At 47.2% G+C, this 26,784-nt stretch overlaps 1 protein-coding gene across 1 annotated transcript in view; it reads left to right on the forward strand.

Annotated features, from left to right (window-relative positions):
* Window positions 1-26,784, forward strand: part of LOC115079069 (deleted in malignant brain tumors 1 protein-like) — a 129,338-nt gene that overhangs the window by 15,793 nt on the left and 86,761 nt on the right. Inside the window, exons 2-3 of the mRNA XM_029582088.1 lie at window positions 3,472-3,795; window positions 9,513-9,821. Coding sequence (XP_029437948.1) covers window positions 3,472-3,795; window positions 9,513-9,821 — 633 coding nt within the window. The remainder of the gene's footprint in view (window positions 1-3,471; window positions 3,796-9,512; window positions 9,822-26,784) is intronic.

Consider the following 26,784-nt stretch of genomic DNA (forward strand, 5'->3'; position numbering starts at 1 on the left):
CTTTTCCACTGAGAAAATTGACCATTTAATCCTACTCTCTGTTTCCTGTCTTTTAATCAGTTTGTAATCCATTAAAGGACATCGCCACCTATCCCATGACTTTTTAGTTTTTGTAGAAGCCTCTCATGTGACTTTGTCAAACGCCTTCTGAAAATCCAAATACACTACATCTACCATTTCACCTTTATCCACATGTTTATTAAACCCTTCAAAAAAATGAAGCAGATTTGTTAGGCAAGACTTCCCTTGGTAAATCCATGTTGACTGTGTTCCATTAAATCATGTCTTTCTATATGCTCTACGATTTTGATCTTTAGAATAGTTCCACTATTTTTCCTGGCACTGAAGTCAGGCTCACTGGTCTAACTTTACCCCTGGAGCCGTTTTAAATGCAGCTCAAAATGAGAGAATTATTTTTTTTAAGATGAATATTAAAATTTATTTTCTTTGATGTTAAGTGAATGAGATATCCTTCTGCCTTTCTTTGACATAAACTGCCGACAAAATGCGGAAACAACCTCTTAATGATGTTCCCTTGTAAAGATGTTACAACACTTCACTTATCTTAGAAAACCACTGCCAACAGCCTGCAGTGGTAAAAATTCCCAACATGGCTAAATTTTGACATAATATCTTCTTCAGGGGTGATTCTGTATCCTATCTGGTGGATATACTGTCAGCTTGAGCAGAATCTTAAGGCATGGCTTCCACTGATCAAAACCAGAACTGGATTTATGCAATGACACACTTGACCTGGAAATGTCCAATCAAACTATAAATACTCCAAGTAAAGGCACCAATCAAACTATGAAACATTCAAATTCAAGGATTAACTTCTCCAACATGCAACCAATCAAAATAAATAAAATTAGAGAACAGTTACTATGAGTGCTCCCATTGTACAACATTTTTTGAATATCAACAATGGACCATACTGGAAGAAGTACATGAGTCACCAAGAAGAAGAGATAGGTTGGCAAGTCTTAATTTTAAAGAACAGTATTGGATCTTCACTTTAAATACAGACAGGATGGAGACAGTCCAGAGGAGGGCAGCCAAAATGGTGTGGGGTCTTTATCGGATGAATTATAAAGAGAGGCTAAAGGATCTGAGTGTATATACCTTGGAGGAGAGGAGGTGCAGGGGAGATATGATACAGACCTTCAGATACCTGAAAGGTTTGAATGATGCAAAAACGTCATACCTTTTCCATTGGAAAGGAAAAAGCAGAACTAGGGGTCACAAAATGAAACTGCAGAGAGGAACGACTGAAAACCAACATCAGAAAATATTTCTTATCGGAGATAGTGGTAAATGCCTGAAGGGTGGTGAAGACAAGAATAGTTAATTCAGAAGAGCATGGGACAAATACTGTGGATCCCTAAAGCCTTGAAGAAAGGGATGGAGCAACATTTCTGCATGAGGGTAACCTGCACTGAGTGGCAGTTACTATGCTCACCTTAAGAAGTAAGGTTGCAGATCTTTATTTTGATTGGCTGCAGGTTGGAGAAGTTCAACCTTGAATATGTACATGTCACAAATTTGATTGGTGCCTTTACTCAGTGTATTTAGATTTTGATTTGATATTTCCAGGTTATTACATAAAGCCAGTTCTGCTTTTGATCAGTGGAAGCCATGCCTTAAGATGCTGCTCAAGCTCACAGTATATCCACCAGACAGGATGCATATTCACCCCTGAAGAAGACTCTGCTGCTGCCTGCCGCGCTTCTCGGCGTTCCCGGACCAAACATGGGCATTCCCATCCGCCATGTTCCTTGGGGCCTCCTAGGCTGTGTGCGCACGCGCCACCCACACGCTTTTACGCACGTCATGGCGGGAACCTCGGGGGCGGCCCCACAGCATGACATCAGCATCATCCAGTATTTAAACCTGCACTCAGCTACAGTCCGGCGAGTTAGCAAGGACTTTGGTTTGCTACTCTGACCTTCTCTAAGCACCCACTTAGATCCTACATCGCCCTTTGGGGTTTTACATGGACTGCGGAAGCTCTGGGTACCCGCTCCTCGGGGGTCATCTTCTTTCTTCTTACAGGAACCCTCAGTATTTGTGGGCACTCGCTCCTCAAGGGCTCATCCAGCTTTGGGATTCCTGTACCACGGACCCGGGTTGCTCATCCTTCTATACTGAAGAAGCTCCTGCTCCTCAGTAACTACCCTCAGTATTTGTAGGTACTCGCTCCTCGAGGCCTATCTAGCTCTGGGTAATCACCCGTCTGACCCCGGGTCTGTCATCGCTCTCTTCATGAGCAAGAGCCTATCATCTCCACACTGGGAGTACTGCTACGCTGCCTCCGAGACCACTAGACTGCAGCACTTCTTGAACACCTACACTGTTGGTCTCCGGACAGTGCCAGCTCCAGTACCGCAGTATAATAGAACCTTGCTCCTTCTGTGTCCGTCTCTTTGGAGTCTAGCCTATCGGGTTGGTTCCCCACGGGGCTCCTCCCTGTGGGAGGAGTCATCACCAATCCGACCAAGGGTCCACAAATGCCACAAACACAACAGGAAGTGGGCAGGCCACAAATAATGGGTGGACAGGGCAGTTCTGGCCAGCTGCCTTTGTTTGCTCACCCCTGTGCTAAACCATTTTCTTGTAAGGGAATACTTCCCTCTGTGCATATCATTATATCAAAGAGAAAAAGTCAAGGTGGTGGTTTGAAAGATGAAATACAGAGAGAGAGAGAGAGATGTATCTGCCCCCAATGTGGTACCCCTGTTAATGAAAAAAGAAAAACATCACTTGTTGAAAAGAAAATGAAACATGCTTACAATTCTATTTTTTTTTTAATCAATTCACTTTTGACAAAGCTTTGCATTTGTTTCCAATCTAAATGTTCTGTTAACTTGTATGGATATGAATAAATAAGGGTCAAGAACAGGTTACAGCATAGGGGATACCTTTTTATTGGACACTCTCAATTTTAGAGAAGGGATGTACATTTGCTTGAAACGAATGGCTAATCCATAGTGAAAGTACATTTTTGGTTTGGTTTCTTTGAATTGAAACAAATGGGAAGGGGCTCAGAAAATAACAAAAATGTTTGTTTTCGTTCCTTTTCAGATCCATTAAAACCTAATGGGCAATCCAAATTGCAGCTTTGTGTAATCCAGTCAGACAGACCAGAGCCAGGAAGGAAAAGAACCAGTTCCAGCTGGCACTTCCTGGTCATTTTTAACTTGAGAATGAAAGGAAAAGTGAACTTATATTAAACAAATAATATAGGTATATGTATAGCACGATTGTTTCGCTATAGGGAAAGTATACGTTTTATTAAATAAATAAATAAATAAATAGTTAAATATTTGCTGGATGAGAAAATAATCATTTTAGCTACTTCTTAACCTCATTCGTTTAGTTCTGGATGATTACCTTTATCCAAGCTCAGCTCTGGCAATCAAAGGGGGGGATGTGAGTGCTCCTACAGCTGACTCGCGATGGCTTTTTCCCCAGGTGCACCCAGGGTAAGACTGGTGGATGGAGACGGGCCCTGCTCTGGAAGACTGGAGATTTACCACAATAACTCCTGGGGGGCAGTTTGTTATCAACCTCTGTCCTGGGAGCTCCCGATCACTGGTGAAGATCTCAGGCAGATGGGCTGTGGAACAACCTTGCAAGTATTCCCAGAAGGACCCTCCAGACAAACTTCGCTGACTTTCATAGAATACGAGACGATGTGTGCTGGAGTACCAAGCAGGATGAGATGTAACCACGAAATCAAAACGACAGCCAGCTGTGATTCAAAGAAATATGTTGAAATCAACAGTTTAAGTCCAGGTATTGTTATAAATATTACTACTACTACTAGGAATAATAATACGATTATATATGAGAATGTGAAGGCTTTGAAAGCTTCTTATCAAATTACATAATATAGCACTGATTACTGGAGACAAACAGATTGTTTCTATTTATTTCTTCTGGAGACCCTTTCAGCTCTTTGTGCTGTATTCATGCTTTAAGTATATCAGTGTGACACCTGCATGGGGCTTTGATGAAGATCCGCCCTTCAGCTCTCTGTGCTGTATTCATTGTTTACATGCAGCAGTGAGACACCTGCATGGGGATCTGTTAAAGATTCACTTTTCAGCACACACTCTTGTTCTCTGTGCGGTATTCATGCTTTATGTATATCAAGGTGATGTCAGCATGGACTTCTGATGAAGATCTGCTCTTCAGCTGTCTGTGTTGTATTCATGCTTTATATGTATCAGTGTTATGCATACATGGGATCTGATGAAAATTTGCTCTTCAGCTGTCAGTGCTGTATACAGAAATTATGTGCATCAATGTGACACCTGCATGAAGCTCTGATGAAGATCTGCTCTTCAGCTCTCTGTGCTGTATTCATGCTTACGTGTATCAGTGTGATGCCTGCATGAGGCTCTGATGAAGATCAGCTCTCTGTGCTGTATTCATGCTTTATGTGTATCAGTGTGATGCCTGCATGGGGCTCTGATGAAGATCTGCTCTTCAGCTCTCTGTGCTGTATTCATGCTTACGTGTATTAGTGTGATGCCTGCATGGGACTCTGAAGATCTGCTCTCTGTGCGTATTCATGCTTACGTGTATCAGTGTCATGCCTGCATGGGGCTCTGATGAAGATCAGCTCTCTGTGCTGTATTCATGCTTTATGTGTATCAGTGTGATGCCTGCATGGGGCTCTGATGAAGATCTGCTCTCTGTGCTGTATTCATACTTATGTGTATCAGTGTGATGCCTGCATGGGGCTCTGATGAAGATCTGCTCTTCAGCTCTCTGTGCCGTATTCATGCTTACGTGTATCAGTGTGATGCCTGCATGGGGCTCTGATGAAGATCAGCTCTCTGTGCTGTATTCATGCTTACGTGTATCCGTGTGATGCCTGCATGAGGCTCTGATGAAGATCAGCTCTCTGTGCTGTATTCATGCTTACGTGTATCAGTGTGGTACCTGCATGGGGCTCTGATGAAGATCAGCTCTCTCTGCTGTATTCATGCTTTACATGTATCAGTGTCATGCCTGCATGGGGCTCTGATGAAGATCTGCTCTTCACCTCTCTGTGCTGTATTCATGCTTTATGTGTATCAGTGTGATGCCTGCATGAGGCTCTGATGAAGATCAGCTCTCTGTGCTGTATTCATGCTTACATGTATCAGTGTGATGCCTGCATGGGGCTCTGATGAAGATCAGCTCTCTGTGCGTATTCATGCTTACGTGTATCAGTGTGATGCCTGCATGGGGCTCTGATGAAGATCTGCTCTCTGTGCTGTATTCATGCTTACGTGTATCAGTGTGATGCCTGCATGGGGCTCTGATGAAGATCTGCTCTTCAGCTCTCTGTGCTGTATTCATGCTTACGTGTATCAGTGTCATGCCTGCATGGGGCTCTGATGAAGATCTGCTCTTCAGCTCTCTGTGCTGTATTCATGCTTACGTGTATCAGTGTGATGCCTGCATGGGGCTCTGATGAAGATCTGCTCTCTGTGCTGTATTCATGCTTACGTGTATCAGTGTGATGCCTGCATGAGGCTCTGATGAAGATCTGCTCTCTGTGCGTATTCATGCTTTATGTGTATCAGTGTGATGCCTGCATGGGGCTCTGATGAAGATCTGCTCTTCAGCTCTCTGTGCCGTATTCATGCTTACGTGTATCAGTGTCATGCCTGCATGGGCTCTGATGAAGATCTGCTCTTCAGCTCTCTGTGCCGTATTCATGCTTACGTGTATCAGTGTGATGCCTGCATGAGGCTCTGATGAAGATCAGCTCTCTGTGCTGTATTCATGCTTACGTGTATCAGTGTGATGCCTGCATGGGGCTCTGATGAAGATCAGCTCTCTGTGCTGTATTCATGCTTACGTGTATCAGTGTGATGCCTGCATGAGACTCTGATGAAGATCAGCTCTCTGTGCTGTATTCATGCTTACGTGTATCAGTGTGATGCCTGCATGGGGCTCTGATGAAGATCAGCTCTCTCTGCTGTATTCATGCTTTACATGTATCGGTGTGATGCCTGCATGGGGCTCTGATGAAGATCTGCTCTTCAGCTCTCTGTGCTGTATTCATGCTTACGAGTAACAGTGTGATGCCTGCATGGGGCTCTGATGAAGATCTGCTCTTCAGCTCTCTGTGCTGTATTCATGCTTACGTGTATCAGTGTGATGCCTGCATGGGGCTCTGGTGAAGATCTGCTCTTCAGCTCTCTGTGCTGTATTCATGCTTACGTGTATCAGTGTGATGCCTGCATGAGGCTCTGATGAAGATCTGCTCTCTGTGCTGTATTCATGCTTACGTGTATCAGTGTCATGCCTGCATGGGGCTCTGATGAAGATCTGCTCTTCAGCTCTCTGTGCTGTATTCATGCTTACGTGTATCAGTGTCATGCCTGCATGAGGCTCTGATGAAGATCAGCTCTCTGTGCTGTATTCATGCTTACGTGTATCAGTGTGATGCCTGCATGAGGCTCTGATGAAGATCAGCTCTCTGTGCTGTATTCATGCTTACGTGTATCAGTGTGATGCCTGCATGGGCCTCTGATGAAGATCTGCTCTCTGTGCTGTATTCGTGCTTACGTGTATCAGTGTGATGCCTGCATGGGGCTCTGATGAAGATCTGCTCTTCAGCTCTCTGTGCTGTATTCATGCTTACGTGTATCAGTGTGATGCCTGCATGGGGCTCTGATGAAGATCTGCTCTCTGTGCTGTATTCATGCTTACCTGTATCAGTGTGATGCCTGCATGTGGCTCTGATGAAGATCTGCTCTCTGTGCTGTATTCATGCTTACGTGTATCAGTGTGATGCCTGCATGGGGCTCTGAAGAGCTCCTCTTCAGCTGTCTGTGCTGTATTCATGCTTACGTGTATCAGTGTCATGCCTGCATGGGGCTCTGATGAAGATCTGCTCTTCAGCTCTCTGTGCTGTATTCATGCTTACGTGTATCAGTGTCATGCCTGCATGGGGCTCTGATGAAGATCTGCTCTTCAGCTCTCTGTGCCGTATTCATGTTTACGTGTATCAGTGTCATGCCTGCATGGGGCTCTGATGAAGATCTGCTCTTCAGCTCTCTGTGCCGTATTCATGCTTACGTGTATCAGTGTGATGCCTGCATGGGGCTCTGATGAAGATCTGCTCTTCAGCTCTCTGTGCCGTATTCATGCTTACGTGTATCAGTGTCATGCCTGCATGGGGCTCTGATGAAGATCTGCTCTTCAGCTCTCTGTGCCGTATTCATGCTTACGTGTATCAGTGAGTCGTCTCAGTAAGTAGGGCATAAGCTTCATAACATTGTGCATCAATTTTAAAAAAACTTTTCCTCCAGCGCTAGTACCACAGCGTTCGCTACTATATTCATACTAGTTTCAGATGTTGTCGATGAAGACAGGTTTCTTGTGGCATCTGACATTTTTCCCACCACTGATCTCGGCTGATCTTTATCTTTCCTTGGTGTTTTTGAAGCTGTAAGCGTTTACCACATTAGTAGCGCATACACTCGCAGCACCTTCATGTCTAGCACGTTCCGCTTATTTGTTTCCCAGCAAAGTCTTATTTTAGACCCTTTTTTTGGCAATTGGCGGAGTGGGGTCCCTGAGCTGGTCAGGAACTCATCCCTACCCTCGCATCACACCACATGACCTCTTCTGAAGAGTGAAGTATTGTCAGTTTTCCCATTGTCTTCATGTATTTCTTGGGAAGATCTGCTCTTCAGCTGTCTGTGCTGTATTCGTTCTTTACGTGTATCAGTGTGAGGCCTGCATGTAACTCTGGTGACAATCAATACATCGGTCCCCCTCTGCATTCTTTATTTAGAGAAATAATAGTGGGATCTGCCCAGAAGAAAGAGCTCTCACAATCTCTAAGAGGCTGATGCAATATAGTGCACGTTTTAGACGCACTAGAATTACTCCCGACTCAATAATGGGATTAGCGTGTCCAAAGCAGTGTGTAACTAATAATCCTCATCACATGGAAATGCCATGTAGACGAGGCTAATATCTATTACCGCCTATGCAAAAAATTAACATGTGCCCAATATGCACATTTTAACTCACAGAAATCAACACCAGCCCTGGAGCTGGCGTGAAGTCTTAATGAGCCACAATACCCTACAAAAAAAAAAAAAAAATCAGAAAATTCTGCTTTTCTCTTGTTCCTCCTACTAATATCGTTGCAATCTTAAGTAGGAGGAGCCACAGAAAGCAGCATCAGAGGAAAAAGTCTTGATGGCGGACGGGTTAGGAAAACGGACGCGTGGCTGTGTGAGCGTGAGAAAAAGGGATGCTCGTAAACCGCACGTCTGTTTTTCTCTCCCGTTTTTCTAGCCACGTCTCCTGGGTGCCCGGTGACACGCTAGGGACACACGACTGATCCCTAGCGCACGCTTTTCAGTGCGGCACCTCTTTAACATTTTGAATTGCGTGCCCGGGAGGGGGTGGATGGGCGCGCGTTAGGAAAATAGGCGCTCGACACGAGGGCCCGTTTTCCAAGTGCTCGTATTGCATCGGGCCCCCTAAGCGCTGATGTCTTCTCAGGAAGAAAGACCTGAGCCGTTAAGGGGCCAAGGCAATAATTTTCGCGGAAAGCGGGCGCTGGCTTTTCAGCGCCCGCTTTCTTAACGCAGGCATGGCGCCCGCAAGGGGGGCGCCATGCAGTAGGTAAATTGGGAGTCGAGCTAGGAAGGAGGCTTTTCTGTACTTCTTTTACATGTGCTCAGGTATTAACGCCTGCTCCAGGCAGGAGTTAATATCTGAGCGATAAATGTGCGACTGAGACGCACATTTATCTTTTTAGTGCAAAGTGAATGAGTAATAGGCTCATTCGCATGCATTTGCATGTGATGAGCGCTATCTCATTCACTCTGCATGTAAAAAAAGATAAATGTGCATCTGAGACGCACATTTATCTTTTTGCGTGCAAAGTGAATGAGTAATAGGCTCATTCGCATGCATTTGCATGTGATGAGCGCTATCTCATTCACTCTGCATGCAAAAAGATAAATGTGCATCTGAGACGCACATTTATCTTTTTGCGTGCAGAGTGAATGAGTAATAGGCTCATTCGCATGCATTTGCATGTGATGAGCGCTATCTCATTCACTCTGCATGCAAAAAGATAAATGTGCATCTGAGACGCACATTTATCTTTTTGCGTGCAGAGTGAATGAGTAATAGGCTCATTCGCATGCATTTGCATGTGATGAGCGCTATCTCATTCACTGCGTATCGGAGGCGCGTTAAATAGGCGCTAATCCCCCTATTGCATTAGGAGGTGGATTAGCACCTATTTAACCCGCGTCCGACAGCGGGTTAAACAGTGCGCTCATGTGAGCACGCTTGTATTGCATCGGCCCCTAAGAGGGTAAAGGGTGATGTTAAGGCTTTTTAATCTTTTATCTGCAGATTGGATTCCCGGAGTCTGTGTGTGCTAGCACTGCTGCTTCAGATCAACTTGCCTAAGTCAGACAAGGGAAGATTTATTTTGCATTAAGAGGCTTTCTCTCTCTCTCTCTTCTGCTCAGTTATCTCAGGTGTGAGATTTGTGGATGGAAACAGCTGCTGTGATGGGGCCTTGGAGGTCTATTTCAACCATACCTGGCAGCGCGTGTCTTCAGAAGGTGATTCTGTGGATAGAAGAGTTGCTGAAGTAGCCTGCAGGCAACTTAGAGGTGCCACTTTCCTGAGCTTGCTAAACGTCTCCTCTGAGGGACGGAATTCCATGCCCATCGCATGTACCGGCCAGGAGAATCATCTGTCCCAGTGCCTCTCCTTCTCTGAAAGCCCCTTCACTTCTACGTCTCACCATCTTGGAGCAATGTGCTCAAAACCAGGTAATTTACTGCATTATAACAGATATTCAACAGAGCAATGCAAGTGCATCTGTTGGACTCGTGGTAGCAGCCACAGAGACATAACGGGTTGAACTAGCACAGGTCTGAAACTTGTGAGCAGGCTTGAACTCCAGCTACTGTCCATTCATGTATCTTTCATAATTAAAGACTCATATTTCCTATTTCAATTACCTTACACGAGCACACAAAAGAGTTTCCAAAGTCAACCTTTCATTCACTCACCACTTGCTTGAATCCAATAATTTGATGCTTCCTGCAGCTGAGCTAGCACAGAAATAAAGCAGAGAATCCTGCCCTCTCCCACCTCATGCCTTCTCTCCCCCTCCTTACCCTCTCTTTTCTCCCCATCTCTTCTATGCCCTGTCTAACTTCTGTTCTCTCTGCCCTCCCGCCTCAAGCCTTCCCTTCCAGCTCTACTTCTCCTATCTTCCTCATGCCTGCCCTGCCCTGCTCTCACCTCTCTCTCTCTCCCCATGCCCATTACACCATCATCAACATTTCTTCTGGAGGCAAAATCATCATCTCTCCCTCCCCCAGCCCTCCAACCCAATAATTCTCTCCTCACCCTCCTCCAGCACAATCAAGTTTTCTCTCTCATTACCAAACCCCCAAAGAACAATCATCAACTCACTTCCTCTCACCCCTCCCCTGGCACAGTTATCTCTGTCCTGTCCCTACCCACCTCCTGTGCAATCACCGTCTCTCACTCAGCCCTGCCACCCTGTGCCATCCCCTCCCAGCAGCAGAAGGAGTCAGCAGAGAGCGGCAGTTCTTGCCTGCATCTGCCTCCTCCGCCTCCTCTTCTGCCGGGGAGCAGCAGGTCCTGCGAGACTGCGGAGCTGCATGTGGTTCCGGCTTCAGATCAAAACCAGAGGAAGAGGACAGATAAAGTTAAGAAGTGCTGCTCTCTGACTCCTCCTGCCAGCAGGTGGTGATCATGTGGGGGCCAGCGTAATAAATCCCAGGCTAAAATCAGGGTTACATCTTAGTGCTGGTTTTAATGAATGTGCGCATTAAAAACAGAGGCCCCCCATGGGATGCAGGAAGCTATTCACATGGAAATAGATGGGAGGAAAACGTGTGCTGAACAGCTTTCTGTACTCGCCAGACACTGTGCATGCCATTAACTCAAAATCCGTACTATAACTTAAAAAGTTCTAAAACACAGTGCCACTGAATCCCTGACCTGAAGCAGGAAAGATTCCCAAACACGGGCAACTCTCAGTGACAGACTGAGAGACGTGGTCACTCTTCCTTTGGCTTTAAATGCAATAAAAAATATGGAAAGATTGAAAATGAAAGGACCTATGATTATATATGAAGGGGTAATGAGTGAAGAGAGAAGTTATGCTGGAGCCGATGAGGCATGATAAAAAAGCCGAGGTTATGACTGACCCTAGTCATTTATGTATATTTGTGTAATAAAGAGGCAAGGCTTAAGAACATAAGAACATAAGAAATTGCCAGGCTGGGTCAGACCAAGGGTCCATCAAGCCCAGTATCCTATTTCTAACATGATCTTTAAGACCTCTATCATATCCCCCCTCAGCCGTCTCTTCTCCAAGCTGAACAGCACTAACCTCTTCAGCCTTTCCTCATAGGGGAGCTGTTCCATCCCCTTTATCATTTTGGTTGCCCTTCTCTGTACCTTCTCCATCGCAATTATATCTTTTTTGAGATGCGGCGACCAGAATTGTGCACAGTATTCCAGATGCGGTCTCACCATGGAGCGATATAGAGGCATTATGACATTTTCCTTTTTATTCACCATTCCTTTCCTAATAATTCCTAACATTCTATTTGCTTTTTTGATTGCTGCAGCACACTGAGCCGACGATTTTAAAGTATTATCCACTATGATGCCTAGATCTTTTTCCTGGGTGGTAGCTCCTAATATGGAAACTAATATCGTGTAACTACAGCAAGGGTTATTTTTCCCTATATGCAACACCTTGCAGTTGTCCACATTAAATTTCATCTGCCATTCGGATGCCAAATCTTCTAGTCTTGCAAGGTCATCCTGTAATGTATCACAATCCGCTTGTGAACCTGGAAGATGTAGTTGGCCAGATTGACAAACTAAAGAGTAGCAAATCACCTGGACCAGATGGTATGCATCCTAGTGTACTGAAGGAACTCAAAAATGAAATTTCTGATCTGTTAGTTAAAATTTGAAACCTGTCATTGAAATCATCCATTGTACCTGAAGACTGGAGGGTGGCCAATGTATCCCCAATATTTAAAAAAGGCTCCAGGAGCGATCCGGGTAACTACAGACCAGCGAGCCTGACTTCAGTGCCGGGAAAAATAGTGGAAACTATTCTCAAGATCAAAATCGTAGAGCATATAGAAAGACATGGTTTAATGGAACACAGTCAACACGGATTTACCCAAGGGAAGTCTTGCCTCACAAATCTGCTTCATTTTTTTGAAGGAGTTAATAAACATGTGGATAAAGGTGAACCGGTAGATGTAGTGTATTTGGATTTTCAGAAGGCATTTGACAAAGTCCCTCATGAGAGGCTTCTAGGAAAAGTAAAAAGTCATGGGATAGGAGGCGATGTCCTTTCGTGGATTACAAACTGGTTAGAAGACAGTCAGTATTGAGGTAATTAAAATCTCTATTGGGGTAATTGAAATCTGGACCGCCATGAATGCTACACACTCCCACCTCTCCCTGCTTGATCATTTGAATAATTTTAGGGATTATACAGAATACATACAGTATATATATTAGAAATCCTCTGCTATGAACTGACGGTACGGCTTGCTAATCCTGCCACGGTTCTTTATTTCCTGTTTCATGGACTTTTTTTTTTACACTAAAATCCCTATTACATATCGGGGTTAAGTTAGTGCCAAAAAACCTGTGCTAAAAGAGGGGTGAAAAGCCATACTGGGGTCAGTTCCCTTGGGAGCAGAGGCCAGGGGGAGAGCTGAACCTGGGAGGGGAAGAGGAGAGGCTGCTGGTGATACTGGGGGCCTCTAATACACTGCTTGTTCATGGAAGCAGCTGAAGTTGGCACAGCTGGGAGTTGCTGAATTAGGATGGCCAGAGCCAGGGGCATCATCTTTATTCCTGCCGTTCCCTCCTTCTGAGGGATGGCCCAGTCTCCTTGTGACCTTGGGGGAGTCGCTCTATCTTCCTTTTTCTCAGTTCTAATCCCAGCTCCGAGTGTGACGACGTAGTCCATGTTGACCGATCATGTTCGGCTTGCGAGATCATCTTTGACAATCTGACAAACATGTAATCAGGCACATCAGAAATGCCCACTTGAATGTGAAATGCTTCAGGTGATAGAATTGCTTCTGGCTGTGTGCCTCACCTGTCAATGTACCTATAACCTCTCTGTGTCTGCATTGCATCTGCATGCATCACCTCTCACTCTGTCCTTGAATCTGAAGTGTGTTCTTCCCTGTGATCCATGCTCACTTTTCAGATGGCCACAGAGCATGCATTTGGATATTCTGACTTGACCTGCCCAACGAAGATGACCTTTCAACTACCATTCCCTCAGCACTAGAAGCTTGCACTTTTCCAGGACTCCTCTGTTGAAGATCCTGTCTTGCCACCGTATATTGCAGATGGATCTCAGGGAGCACTGAAGGAATTGCTCAAGGTGCCTGAGTTAATTGCAGTATAGCATCTAGGATTCATATCTGTATAGCAGGGTGGACAGTGTGATTGCCTGGTACACTATGATCTTAATGGACAATCTCACCCCTCCTCCTACAGATGATGACTGAGTCTGCCAAAGAACGAATGTGCCTGGCTGACTTTTTTGCACACTTGTGCTTCTTGTCCATTTTTAAGATAAAGAGTCCAAGGAAGTCCTATATTTTATATTCATCTATGTAATTTCATAAACAAGTGAAAAAACAAGCTCATACATAGGCCAACGTTTCATAGATTTATAAAATGGGATGGTAGGTTGTATTTTTTAACCGTTACTTTTTAAATAAAACATTTGTATAATCCCATTGAAAAAAACTTTTCAGTGGCAAATAGTGCTCTCAACATTCTGGAATGGCACATGACATTCATCTTTCTGTGCACTCATGAAGGATCCTTCAAGGACAAATTCTTAACTAAAGAGGTCGATATCCAAAAGCCATTTAGATGAATAATTGAAAAATGATCTATCTAAATGGCTAACTGCTAAATTTTAAAAGGAGTATGCGTGCACCCTTAAACGCGTGATTTGGGCCACACAAGCAAAGAAATGCTCAAATTTTAGTGTGCGTGCAAGCAGACGCGTATGATTTAAATTATCTCTGCCGCGTGTTTGTGTGCAGGCTTTATGCATGTCGGGAGAGAGAGACTCTTTTAGAGAGAGAATCTGACACTCTATATATATATCTCCCAATGTAAATGTTGCAAGGGTCTACAGACCTATGTGCTCAATGTAACACCCTGAGCTGAAAGTGCCCCTCTTGCAGTGGGAGATATGCAAAGTGTCAGATTAATAGTTAACTGGCTATCTCTGATAATCAGCTAACTCTGGTCATGCTGTTGACCTGTCCTAAAATTAGCCAGATATCCATACAGTATCTGGCTAATTTAAAGATAGCTGGGTATATTCAGCAGTGCAACTGCACCACTAAATATATCTTGCTAGTTAGAGAGTCCATCAAGCTAGGTTGAGAGAAGATTGTACAAATCTCAGCTTTGTGTGAGTTTCCTCACTCCGAAGGTCATCAAATCTTCACAAGAGGGTTGTGCTCTGTTCCTACATCTCACCCCGCATGAAAAAGTGCCCCATAACCCCTACACTACTACCAAAACCTCGCCTCGAGTAACTAGGTGTTCCTCCTATAGAGGTATAAAAATACCTACCTAGTGTGAGAGTCTTATAGCTATTCTCTCTCTCTCTCTCTCTCTCTCTCTCTCTCTCTCTCTCTCTCTCTCTCTCTCTCTCTCTCTCCCTCCCTCCACTCTTTGGGGATGTGGTTTATTTAGTAGACAGGGAGGTGCGGGGATGGCCATTTGCCACTGTATGGGGGCGCACACAACTTACTTCAGCCCCAGGGCATACATGTGCGCACCTTTTAAAATCTACCCCATGACTACAGCTGCGAAGATAACCAAAAGCACTTTGCCAATGCCAAAATTCTTCTTTTTCCTTTTTTAAACCTTTTCTTTCGGTCTAAGAGAGCTCCTGAAAAGACATTTCCCTGTGAAATCTAACAGAGAAAATGGACTTTCTTTGTTTATGCTCAGACTTTGCAGTGTCAGCAACATTCGATCCAGATGCATGCTATAGCCTAGTTTAAAAAAAAAAGCTTCACCATGATTGATTTTCTGTCCTGTCTACTTGCCTACTTTTCCCACCTTGGCTCTGTCCAGTCTATGGCCTCACGTAATCATGACTTGGTTGCTGTAGTTACCAGTCTCACTATAACACTTTTCAATGGGCCATAGTATTTAATGGGAAACAAAAAGATGAAATACAAATTGATGTTTATATTTGTGGGCACCTTCCATTTGTTTTGGGAGGAAAAATTGTCACATTTGTTGCATGTTACTCATTTGTTTAAAAAAAAATGCACATCCCAAATACCTTTCTAACAGCTCGATACTGAAAGACCGCGGGAGAGCGGACGAACGTCCGCTCTCCCGGCGCGCGCACCAGCCCTTCGCCGGTGCGCGCGACACAGAATGCAAATGAGGTGATGCGGTGAAAACGGGGAAAAGGAGGCGCTAGGGACACTAGCGCGTCCCTAGTGCCTCCTTTTTGACAGGAGCGGCGGCTGTCAGCGGGTTTGACAGCCGACGCTCAATTTTGCCGGCGTCCGGTTTTCGGCCTGACAGCCGCGGGCCGAATTCAAATTTTTATTTTTATTTTTTTTTACTTTATTTTACTTTCAGGACCTCCGACTTAATATCGCTTTGATATTAAGTCGGAAGGTGCACAGAAAAGCAGTTTTTACTGCTTTCTGTGCACTTTCCTGGCGCCGGAAGAAATTAGAATGTGCGGCTTGGCTGCACATTTTACTTTCTGTATCCTGCGCGCATACCTAATAGGGCCATCAACATGCATTTGCATGTTGAGAGCGCTATTAGGTGCCGCGGGTTGGACGTGCGTTTTCCTCCCCTTACTGAATAAGGGGTAAGGGAAAACACGCGTCCACAGCAGGCTGACAGTGCGCTCCGACGGAGCGCACTGTACTGTATCGACCTGTAAGTCACTGATCATAGCGTTTACCTTGTAAGAATTTTACTGTTATACCTGCGGACCCTTGGACTGGAGTGAGATTGGCTCAGCCTGTGGGGAGGGGCCCTGCAGGTTCTCACTGCCAGCAGGCAGACCCTGGTGAGGCAGAGATTGGAGTGAGGCTTCACCTATACCAGACCTCGCTCCCCTCGGGCTGAGCCTTTGGGCTCCAGGGTCGGCAGAACTTAGGCGAGTGTCTCTGGGATTAGGCAAGTTGGTGGAGTCCAGGTCAGGCTAGAGTTAAAGGGGACCAAACTATATATAAACACCACAGAAAACAGGGATCCACTAATATATGATCATATCAAGAACAGAGATAACTCTTCTATCACTGTAAATGAAAATTATTTTTCTATTTAATTTAGTAATATCTTGTATCAGTTTTGTTATCTTCAATACCTACACACTGAGTGGACCAATATTTTTTAAAATGTGGAGTGCCATCTAGAAAATTTTTTTTTTTGGAGAAAGTAGCTTTCATATATAGTGTAGGGTCCCTGCACCAATTTATTGCAATGCAAATTATAATCATTAACCTCCTACCGCCTCCGTGTTCATTTTTTTTTTTTTTAACGTTTTAGTGTTAAAGTTCGAAGACTATCATGACATCCATCGTGTTGTTGGCTCTAATGTACTCAAATGATGGTAAACTTGTAACTTGAAATTGAGATGATCATACTCTTTAAATTTCAAGCTACAAGTTTACCATCATTTGAAGATATTAGAGGCAACAACACGATGGATGTCATGATAGTCTTGGGACTTTAACACTAAAACGTTCAAAAAAAATTTAAAAAAAAAATGAACATGGAGGCGGTAGGAGGTTAATGATTATAATTTGCAACAAATTGGTTCAAGGACGCCTACTCTATATATGAAACCTTCTACTTTCTCCAAAAACGTTTTTCTAGATGGCACTCTAAACATTTTAAAAAATATTGGTACACTCAGTGTGTAGGTATTGAAGATAATAACAAAACTGATACAAGATATTAATAAATTAAACAGAAAAATAATTTTCTTTTACAGTGATTGAACAGTTATCTCTGTTCTTGATATGATCATATATTAGAGTTAAAGGGGGGTAGATAACAGTCAAGAAGAGAGTCTAGAAAGAGGTCAGAGGCAGGCAGCTATCAGACAAGATGATAATCCAGGCAGTGGTCAGTGACAGGCAGCTATCAGGTAAGATGAGGATTCAAGCAAGGGTTAACACCAGGTATCCATCTGAGGGGCTAGAAGTGTGGAAGGCAGAGCAGGAACTGGGTGAGGCTGGGCAGACAAAGAAGGATCAGGCTAGCAACATGCACTACAATGTGGCTGGACCTGCTGCTGAGGCATGGGGCGGGCATCTGAGGTGGCCTTAAATAGGAACAGGATGATGGCATCATCGAAGGGTACCAAGGGGGATTTTCCACCGCGGGCCCTTTAAAAAGTTCAGCATCAGCATGCACACATGCTAGAGGGGTGGGGAGCATCCTGTTGTGCTGACAGTGATGGTGACATCCTGCTACAAAGATGCTGCATTGGGGTAAATAGCATGGCTTGCGGGGATTTCCCATGAGCTACGAACACAACAGTACCCCCCTCTTAGGCCCCCTCCTTGAGGTCCAGGGTTTTGGTTTCAAGAGATATTGTTAGTGGAGCTCGTTCAGAAGACAGGGATCTAGTGTATTAATAGAAGGCTCCAAGGAATTTTCTTCTGGGCCATAATATTTTCAAGAGATTAAGTATTCCACCTGGTTACAAGGGTTGTGAAGAAGAAAAAAATGTGTTTCGGTTCATTTTTTCATTTCGTTGATACCCCAATTTGTTTCATTAGTTTCATAGCAAAAATAACTATTCGTTTATTAGTTTCATTTGTTTCTCGTTTGCCATTAAAGTCAATGGGGGAAGTATTTGCAGCCTATTTTTGGTTTTAGAATTGGGGTTTTCTTATCAATTCAGATGAAAATTATGGGGAACAATCATCAGAACATGAAAAGAGCTCCAAGGCTCTTAGACTGTGGCAAACTGGCACCAAATTGGCATGAATAGCCTAAGGCACCTTAAAGGTGCAAAGGGGTACCAGAAGTGGCAAGAGTGCTTTAACAGAGGTGCAAAGCAGCAGCGAGAACATCAAAAACACACCACAGCTTCAAAAGAGAGCACCAATAACAGATGCATGAACCCTCGAAGGCAGCACAACAGGCAAAGCGGCAAGACAAGTGGCATCGACATCCTACAGCACAATGAAGGGGGAACATAGCAAGCAGAAAGACTAGCACCAACACACTGAGGAACCATGAGAGTGGCCAGAAAACCACAAGGAGTTGAGTGAGTCATCTGTTGTATGGCAGCAAAGCAGAGTGGCAGAAAGTTGATAGGGGCAAGACAGACTGGCAGAACGGAGGTAGTCAGGTCACTGTGGTTTTGATAGGAGCTAGACAGGCTGGCAGAGCTGAGGTAGTCAGGTCGCTGTGGTTTTGATGGGGACAACACACGCTGGCAGAGTGGAGGTAGTCAGGTCGCAGTGATTTGACAGGTGTAAAACAGGCTGGCAGAGCGGAGGAGGTCAGGTCGCTGTGGTTTTGATAGGGACAACACACGCTGGCAGAGTGGAGGTAGTCAGGTCCCTGTGGTTTTGATAGGGGCAAGACAGGCTGGCAGAATGGAGGTAGTCAAGTCCCTGTGGTTTTGATAGGGGCAAGACAGCTGGCAGAGTGGAGGTAGTCAGGTCGCTGTGGTGTTGATAGTAGAGATGTGCAGAGGGACGCCATACGTTGCATTCGTGATTCGGATTCGTCGGGGACCAGATATGTTGCATTTGGCCGTATGGCGCCCCGATGCGTTAATACAGCGATTTCTATTCGTGTGCCAGCTAAAATTCAAATTAACTACAGCCCCCCACCCTCCTGACCCCCCCAAGACTTACCAAAACTCCCTGGTGGTCCAGCGGGGGGTCCGGGAGCCATCCCCTGCCCTCACACCCTCGGTGTCGATTTCATCATGGCACCGATAGCCTTTGTCACAGGGGCTACCGGTGCCATTGGTCAGCCCCTGTCACATGGCCATCGGTGCCATCTTGTGTTCCTACCATGTAACAGGGGCTGACCAATGGCACCGGTAGCCCCTGTGACATAGTATGGGCAAAGGCTATCGGCGCCATTTTGAATAGTGGCATCGGACGGCCTGAGTGCAGGAGGTCCCTCCAAGACCCCCAGGGACTTTTGGCCAGCTTGGGGGGGGACGTCCTGACCCCCACAAGACTTGCCAAAAGTCCAGCGGGGGTCCGGGAGCGACCTCCTGCACGCCAGCCGTCCGATGCCAGTAATCAAAATGGCGCCGACCGCCTTTGCCCTCACTATGTCACAGGTACCGACGGGCAGCCTCTATGACATAGTGAGGGCAAAGGTGATCTGCTGCCAGTATTCAAAATGGCGCCGATCGCCTTTGCCCTCACTATGTCACAGGGGCTGACCATCGGTACCTGTGACATAGTGAGGGCAAAGGCGATCGGCGCCATTTTGAGTACTGGCATCGGCCGGCGTGCAGGAGGTCGCTCCCGGACCCCCGCTGGACTTTTGGCAAGTCTTGTGGGGGTCAGGAGGCCCCCCCAAGCTGGCCAAAGGTCCCTGGGGAGTCCAACGGGGGTCCCGGAGCGACCTCCTGCACTCTGGCCGTCCGATGCCACTACTCAAAATGGCGCCGATAGCCTTTACCCATACTATGTCACAGGGGCTACCGGTGCCATTGGTCAGCCCCTGTCACATGGTAGGAGCATGAGATGGCGCCAATGGCCATGTGACAGGGGCTGACCAATGGCACCGGTAGCCCCTGTGACAAAGACTATTGGTACCATGATGAAACCGGCACCGAGGGTGTGAGTGCAGAGGTTGTTCCTGGACCTCCTGCTGGACCACCAGGGAGTTTTGGTAAGTCTTGGGAGGGTTCAGGAGGGTGGGGGGTTTGTTTAAATTTTTATTTAGGTGGCCGTATAATTCGGGGGAAGATTTGTGTATTCGTGGGGAATCGCGATACATTTCGCTTCCCCATGAATACTACGAATAGTGTAATATACGTTGCGGATTGCCAATACGGCGAAAACGAATGCACACCCCTAGTTGATAGGTGCAAGACAGGCTGGCAGAGTGGAGGTAGTCAGGTCACTGTGGTGTTGATAGCTGCAAGACAGGCCGGCAGAGTGGAGGTAGTCTAATCTCTGTGGTGTTGATAGGTGCAAGACAGGCTGGAAGAGCGGAGGTAGTCAGGTCGCTGTGATGTTGACAGGGGCAAGACAGGCTTGCAGAGAGGAGGAAGTCTGGACCCTGTGGTTTTGATAGGGTCAAGACAGGCTGGCAGAGTGGATATAGTCAGGTTGCTGTGGTGTTGATAGGTGCACAACAGGCTGGCAGAGTGGAGCTAGTCAGGTCACTGTGGTGTTGATAGGGGCAAGACAGGCTGGCAGAGTGGAAGCAGTTCAACATGGGTCAGCAGGTAGTAAGAGATAGGTGAGCCACGGGGAGCGTTATCTTTCCTTTGTGACGGACAGAGCTCCCTGGAATGGATTCGCCCTCATAGTGGGGCCCAAGCCTTCAAAAGTGTGGCGGTTCCATTGGCATCTAGTGAGCTCTTGCTGGTCTTTGAAAATCTGGGGGACATAGCATATATACGAACGAGAACTTTGAATGCCAAGGCAGAGGAGGGTTCCATGTGAACAGCAGTTCAACATGGTTCAGTGGGTAATAAGAGATAGGCAAGCCATGGGGAGAATTCTCTTTCCTTTGTGACAGACAGAGGTCCCTGGAATGGGTTCACCCCAAGAGTGGGGCCCGAGTCTTGGAAAGTGTGGTGGTTCTGTTGCTGTCTCGTGAGCTCTCGCTGGTCTTTGAAAATCTGGAGGACATAGCAGATATACGAACAAGAACTTTGAAGGCTGAGGTGGAGAAGTGTTCCATGTGAACAGCAGTTCAACATGGGTCAGCGGGTACTAAGAGATAGGCGAGCCACGGGGAGAGTTCTCTTTCCTTTGTGATGGACAGAACTTCCTGGAATGGGTTTGCCCATGAGTGGGGCCCAGACCTTGGAAAGAGTGGTGGTTCCCTTGGCATCTAGTGAGCTCTCGCTGGTCTTTGAAAATCTGTAGGATATAGCAGATATATGAACGAGAACTTTGAAGGCCGATGTGGAGAAGGTGTCCATGTGAACAGCAGTTCAACATGGGTCAGTGGGTACTAAGAGGTAGTTGAGCCGCGGGGTGAGTTCTCTTTCCTTTGTGAAGGACAGAGCTCCCTGGAATGGGTTCATCCCGAGAGGTGGGGCCCGAGCCTTGGAAAGTGTGGTTGCTCCGTTGATGTCTAGTGAGCTCTCGCTGGTCTGAAAATCTAGGGGACATAGCAGATATACAAATGAGAACTTTGAAGTTCGAGGCAGAGAAGGATTCCATGTGAACAACAGATCAATATGGGTCAGTGGGTACTAAGAGACAGGCGAGCCGCGGGGAGAGTTCTCTTTCCTTTGTGAAGGACAGGGCTCCCTGGAGTTGACGGAAGGGCACCACAAGGAAGATGAACTTGTTCCAGCTCTTCGTCATTCGGATTATTACTGCTGCCATACTTTGCAAGGCAGGGCAAAAAACTTATGGATCTGCGACTCTTAGCAGTGGATCACTTGGCTTGTGCATCGATGAAGAACACAGCTTTCGAGGCCTCAACGCCATCCCCAGACAGAATGCAGAAAAGGAGCCGGCGCTACCTCATTTTCCTCTCTGACTATGACCTCAGATCAGACATGGCGACCCGCTGAATTTTAGCAAAAAAAAAAAGAAATTAACCAGGATTCCCTCAGTCAGGTACCTCGGTTGAGGTCAGGCCTTTGTAGTGACATAAGGGCTGGACAGACAGGCACAGTGGTTGAGGTCAAGTCCTTGTAGTGATGAAATGGCTGGACAGGCAGGCACAGCAGTTGAGGTCTGGCCCTTATAGAGACATAAGGGCTGGACAGTAGGCAGACAGGTACAGCGGTTGAGGTCAGGCCCTTATAGTGACTTAAGGGCTGGACAGGCAGGCACAGTGGTTGAGGTCAGGCCTTGTAGTGATGTAAGGGCTGGAAAGTGGACAGACAGGCACAGCATTTGAGATCAGGCCCTTGTAGTGATGTAAGGGCTGGACAGTGGACAGAGAGGCACAGCTGTTGAGGTCAGGCCCTTGTAGTGACACGTGCTGGACAGGCAGGCACAGTGGTTGAGGTCAGTCCCTTATAGTGACATAAGGGCTGGACAGGCAGGCACAGCAGTTGAGGTCAGGCCCTTATAGAGACATAAGGGCTGGACAGTGGACAGACAGGTACAGCAGTTGAGGTCAGGCCCTTGTAGTGACATAAGAGCTGGACAGGCAAGCACAGCGATTGAGGTCAGGCCCTTGTAGTGGCATAAGAGCTGGACAGGCAGGCACAGCGGTTGATGTCAGGCCCTTATAGAGACATGCTGGACAGTGTAGAGACAGGTACAGCGGTTGAGGTCAGGCCCTTGTAGTGACATAAGAGCTGGACAGGCAGGCACAGCGGTTGAGGTCAGGCCCTTGTAGTGGCATAAGAGCTGGACAGGCAGGCACAGCGGTTGATGTCAGGCCTATAGAGACGTAAGGGCTTGACAGTGGACAGAGAGGCATGTGGTTGCGGTCATGCCCTTGTAGTGATGTAAGGGCTGGACAGTGGACAGAGAGGCACAGCGGTTGAGGTCAGGCCCTTATAGTGACATAACGGCTGAACAGGCAGTCACAGCGGTTGAGGTCAGGCCATTGTAGTGATGTAAGGGCTTGACAGTGGACAGAGAGGTATGTGGTTGAGGTCAGGCCCTTGTAGTGACTTAAGGTCTGGACAGGCAGGCACAGTGGTTGAGGTCAGGCCCTTATAGTGACTTAAGGGCTGGACAGGCATGCCCAGTGGTTGAGGTCAGGCCCTTGTAGTGGCGTAAGAGCTGGACAGGTAGGCACAGCGGTTGATGTCAGGCCTTGTAGTGACTTAAGGGCTTGACAGTGGACAGGCAGGCACTGTGGTTGAGGTCAGGCCCTTGTAGTGACATAAGGGCTGGACAGACCGGTACGTTGGTTGATGTCAGGCCCTTGTAGTGACACGTGCTGGACAGGCAGGCACAGTGGTTGAGGTCAGTCCCTTATAGTGACATAAGGGCTGGATAGACAGGCACAGTGGTTGAGGTTAGGCCCTTGTAGTGACGAAAGGGCTGGAAAGTGGAAGGCCAGGCACAGCATTTGAGGTCAGTGAATTAAAGGCTGGACAGGCAGGCACAGTGGTTGGGGTCAGGCCCATGTAGTGATGTAAGGGCTGGACAGTGGTCAGAGAGACACAGCGGTTGAGGTCAGGCCCTTGTAGTGACATAACGGCTGGACAGGCAGTCACAGCGGTTGAGATCAGGTACACATGCTGATATTATCTGGAGCATATAAGGCAGTTGGAGCTGCTGCAAGGCTTTAAATTGTGTATCTGTCTCCATATCCTCTGTGGGCTCTGTGAGACAATGCCCCTTGACCTAAGGCTGGAAACAAACATGCAAAACCTCAAAAAGAAGATGAAAACCTGGCTATTTAACCAAGCCTACCAATAACTCTCACACACACACTTGCACCCAGACCCACAAGAGCTTAACCCCCCTCAAGCCATTAGTTAAATTGGTTGTTTTCTCTTTAACTTGTTTACCTCTCAAGTTATGAAAATTATAATTACATGTTCCTATTGTCTGCATTCTGCTACCATCCCTATCTCCCTCGTTCCTATACTATATCCTTCCTGCCCCAAAACTCTTTGAAGTTATTCAATTGGTTAAGATGTAATTTCCTTTCACGCCTCTAATCTATTTACTGTAAACCGATGTGATGCGCAAACGAACTTCAGTATAAAAAAGCGTTAAATCAATTAATGAATTAATTAATTTATGCTGGTGTCTCCTTTGCTTGGGTGGGCTGACAGTCCTTCTTTCCAGCTGCTTTTGCTCTAGCCCGTGCAAGAAGAGATGATTTTTTTAGGGGCAACATGGCTTTGGCGTACTGAAGTGGAGGAGGAGGAGGTACTAGCTGTCGCTGACAGAGTGCTGCTCCTGCTTGGGCTAGCAGCACATCTCTCTGAAGTGACCGCTGCTGTTTCCTCCTCTGCTTCGGGCCTAATCTGTCTCTGCCTATGGTGCTCCTGTTCACAGACCTTTTCTAACAGCAGGTTCCCTGTACGTACCAGGATCAGTCCAGACTGCTGGGTTATGCCTCCCCTCCAGCAGATGGAAACAGAGGAAAGCTGAAAAGCACCTCCCACATAACACGGTGCGCCACCTGCGATCCCTCAGTATTTTCTCTGACTCCAGCAGATTGAGAGGCATAACCTGCGGTCCTGTCCTGGTTAGGTTTGTTTGTCTGGGAATCTACCTGTTTGCGTGTTCGCTGACTAGATCAACTGGTTTCTTCCGTCTTTCGGATTTTTCATGTAAAAAAAAAAAAAAAAAAAAAGTATGTTTGATTGATTGGGGGGTCTTTTGTATCAGCGCAGCGTGAAGGCAAGTTGGTGGGCAGGCATAGAGGGCATTGCCCTTGACTTTACTGGACTAGTGTGTCCCGGTAGGCTGGGGGAGAGCTTACCGGTGGGCCGGTCACCCTCCCCCCACTATTCCAGGGATTAATTCTCTGAAGGGGGCTTAAAAAAAAAAAAAAAGAAATTTTAAAGATTAAAGATTTAATTAAGCAGAGCCACTTAAGCCCTGTTGGGGACAGGCAGTGAGCTCCCTATTGCAGCCCCGGCCTGCCGTGCCTGTGAGGACTCCGGAGGGGGTGGCTGGTTCACCCGGCGCGTGTTTGCTGTGAGCGTAGCTTGCCTGTTAGTTTTTGGCGCGCATTTCTCTGCTGCTCCTTAGACCGGCCTCTGGATGCCGCGATCTTCGGCCTGCACGGCCTGTGGGGGGGCGGGGGGGGGGTGCAACTCTCCCGAGAGGGTCTCTGCTCCCGATGTCTTCCCGGGGGTGAGGGACCCTCTTGGGGCCGAGCGCTGCCCGCAGCAGGTCCTCTCTCCCCTCTTCGGCGCGGCAACGAAAAATGCCGGGCTCCCGATCTTCGGTCCCGCCTCCCTTGGAGAGGAGGGCGGCGGCCATCTTGGACACGCGGCAGGCTGAGCTATCAGCGTCGGAGGAGGGAGTCTCCCCTCCTCCTTCTCCACCTGATTTAAGGCCGCGGAGTGTACCCGATTCGGAGGATCATCGAGCCCCCCCCCTCCCTCCCGGCCTATGGGGGACAATTTGAAACGGTCAGTCCCTTTTTCCTCTAAGTTTGTGCTACTAATGCACAAAATGATTTTAGAGGCAGAAGCAGGTTGGGAGGCAGAGGGTCCCTTTCCACTGAAGATCCCTAAAACATTTTTGGATCTGGGGACAGCTGGGGCTCGTTGCCCTCGTCCGCGGGGGGGGGGGGGGGGGGGCTGAAGGTCCGGTGGAGCCGGACCTCGCTCCGGACTCTCCGGGTGCGCCCGGAGTGCAAGTTGCGGACGAGCAAGGACCTGTGGAAGGAGATGACCCCGAGGTACTCAGATTGTTCAGAAGGACAAGTTAAGCTTCTTAATTCTTCATGTCTTGAAGGAGTTGGAGCTCACTGTTCCACAACAGGAAGCGGACACTTCCACGGGGGATGTGGCTATGGCGGGCCTATGGGCCGCCCCTCAAACTTTTCCCTTCTATCCCAAGGTTTGGCAGATTGTGTCTAAAATGGGAGCTTCCAGAGGCCTCATTGCGGGTGAGCAGGCTATGGACAAGCTGTATCCCCTGCCGGTGGAATCCTTGGATCTTCTCAAGACCCCCTCGGTGGATTCGGTGATCACGGCCGTGGTTAAGCACACTATCATCCCCGTCATGGGGGGGATAGCGCTGAAGGATCTCCAGGTTCGAAAGTTGGAGATCTTATTGAAGCGCATTTTTGACATTGTGGCCTTAGGAGTCCGGGCGGCGGCTTGTAGCTGTCTCGTGCAGAGGGCCAATCTGCATTGGGTCCAACAACTGCTTACTACACAGGAGCTTCCACCGGGCGAGGCGGAGCAGGCCAACTGCATGGGGGCGGCGGTCGCCTATACAGCGGATGCCTTATATGATTTTATTGCGGACCTCGGCTCGCATTATGTCTTCTGCAGTTTCAGCCAGACGGTTGCTTTGGCTCCGTCGTTGGTCAGCGGACGCCTCCTCTAAGGCACGGTTAGGTTCTTTTACTTTTAAGGGTAAGTTGTTGTTCGGAGACGAGCTGGATCAGCTCATTAAGGACCTGGGAGACAATAAGGTTTATAAGTTGCCGGAGGATAAGCCCCGTCAGTCTAGATCCTTCAGGAACACCAGAACTCGTTTTTGGGGTCAACGACGGTTCCATATGGGGTGGGTTGGTTCCTTTTCCCAGAAACAGCAGGCGACAAGGTCTCAGTCCTGGTCTCCTTCCTTTCGCGGCAGGCGGCCTCAGCGTTTGGAATCCTCGCAAGGTTTCTCCCACAACAAGGCTGCTCAATGAAGGTGCACAGGCCCATTCCTCTGTTCCGTTCATCGGGGGTCGGTTGTCCTGGTTTTGGGAGGAATGGGTCAAGATAACTTCGGATCAATGGGTCCTCGATGTAGTTCGGCGCGGTTACTAGTTGGATTTTGCTCGTCCCCTCCGGGATCTTTTTATGACATCGCCATCATCCCCTCCGGGATCTTTTTATGACATGCGATCCTCTGGAAAAGC

The sequence above is a fragment of the Rhinatrema bivittatum genome, chromosome 1, assembly GCF_901001135.1.
Source record: "Rhinatrema bivittatum chromosome 1, aRhiBiv1.1, whole genome shotgun sequence".
In the NCBI taxonomy this organism is placed as follows: domain Eukaryota; kingdom Metazoa; phylum Chordata; class Amphibia; order Gymnophiona; family Rhinatrematidae; genus Rhinatrema; species Rhinatrema bivittatum.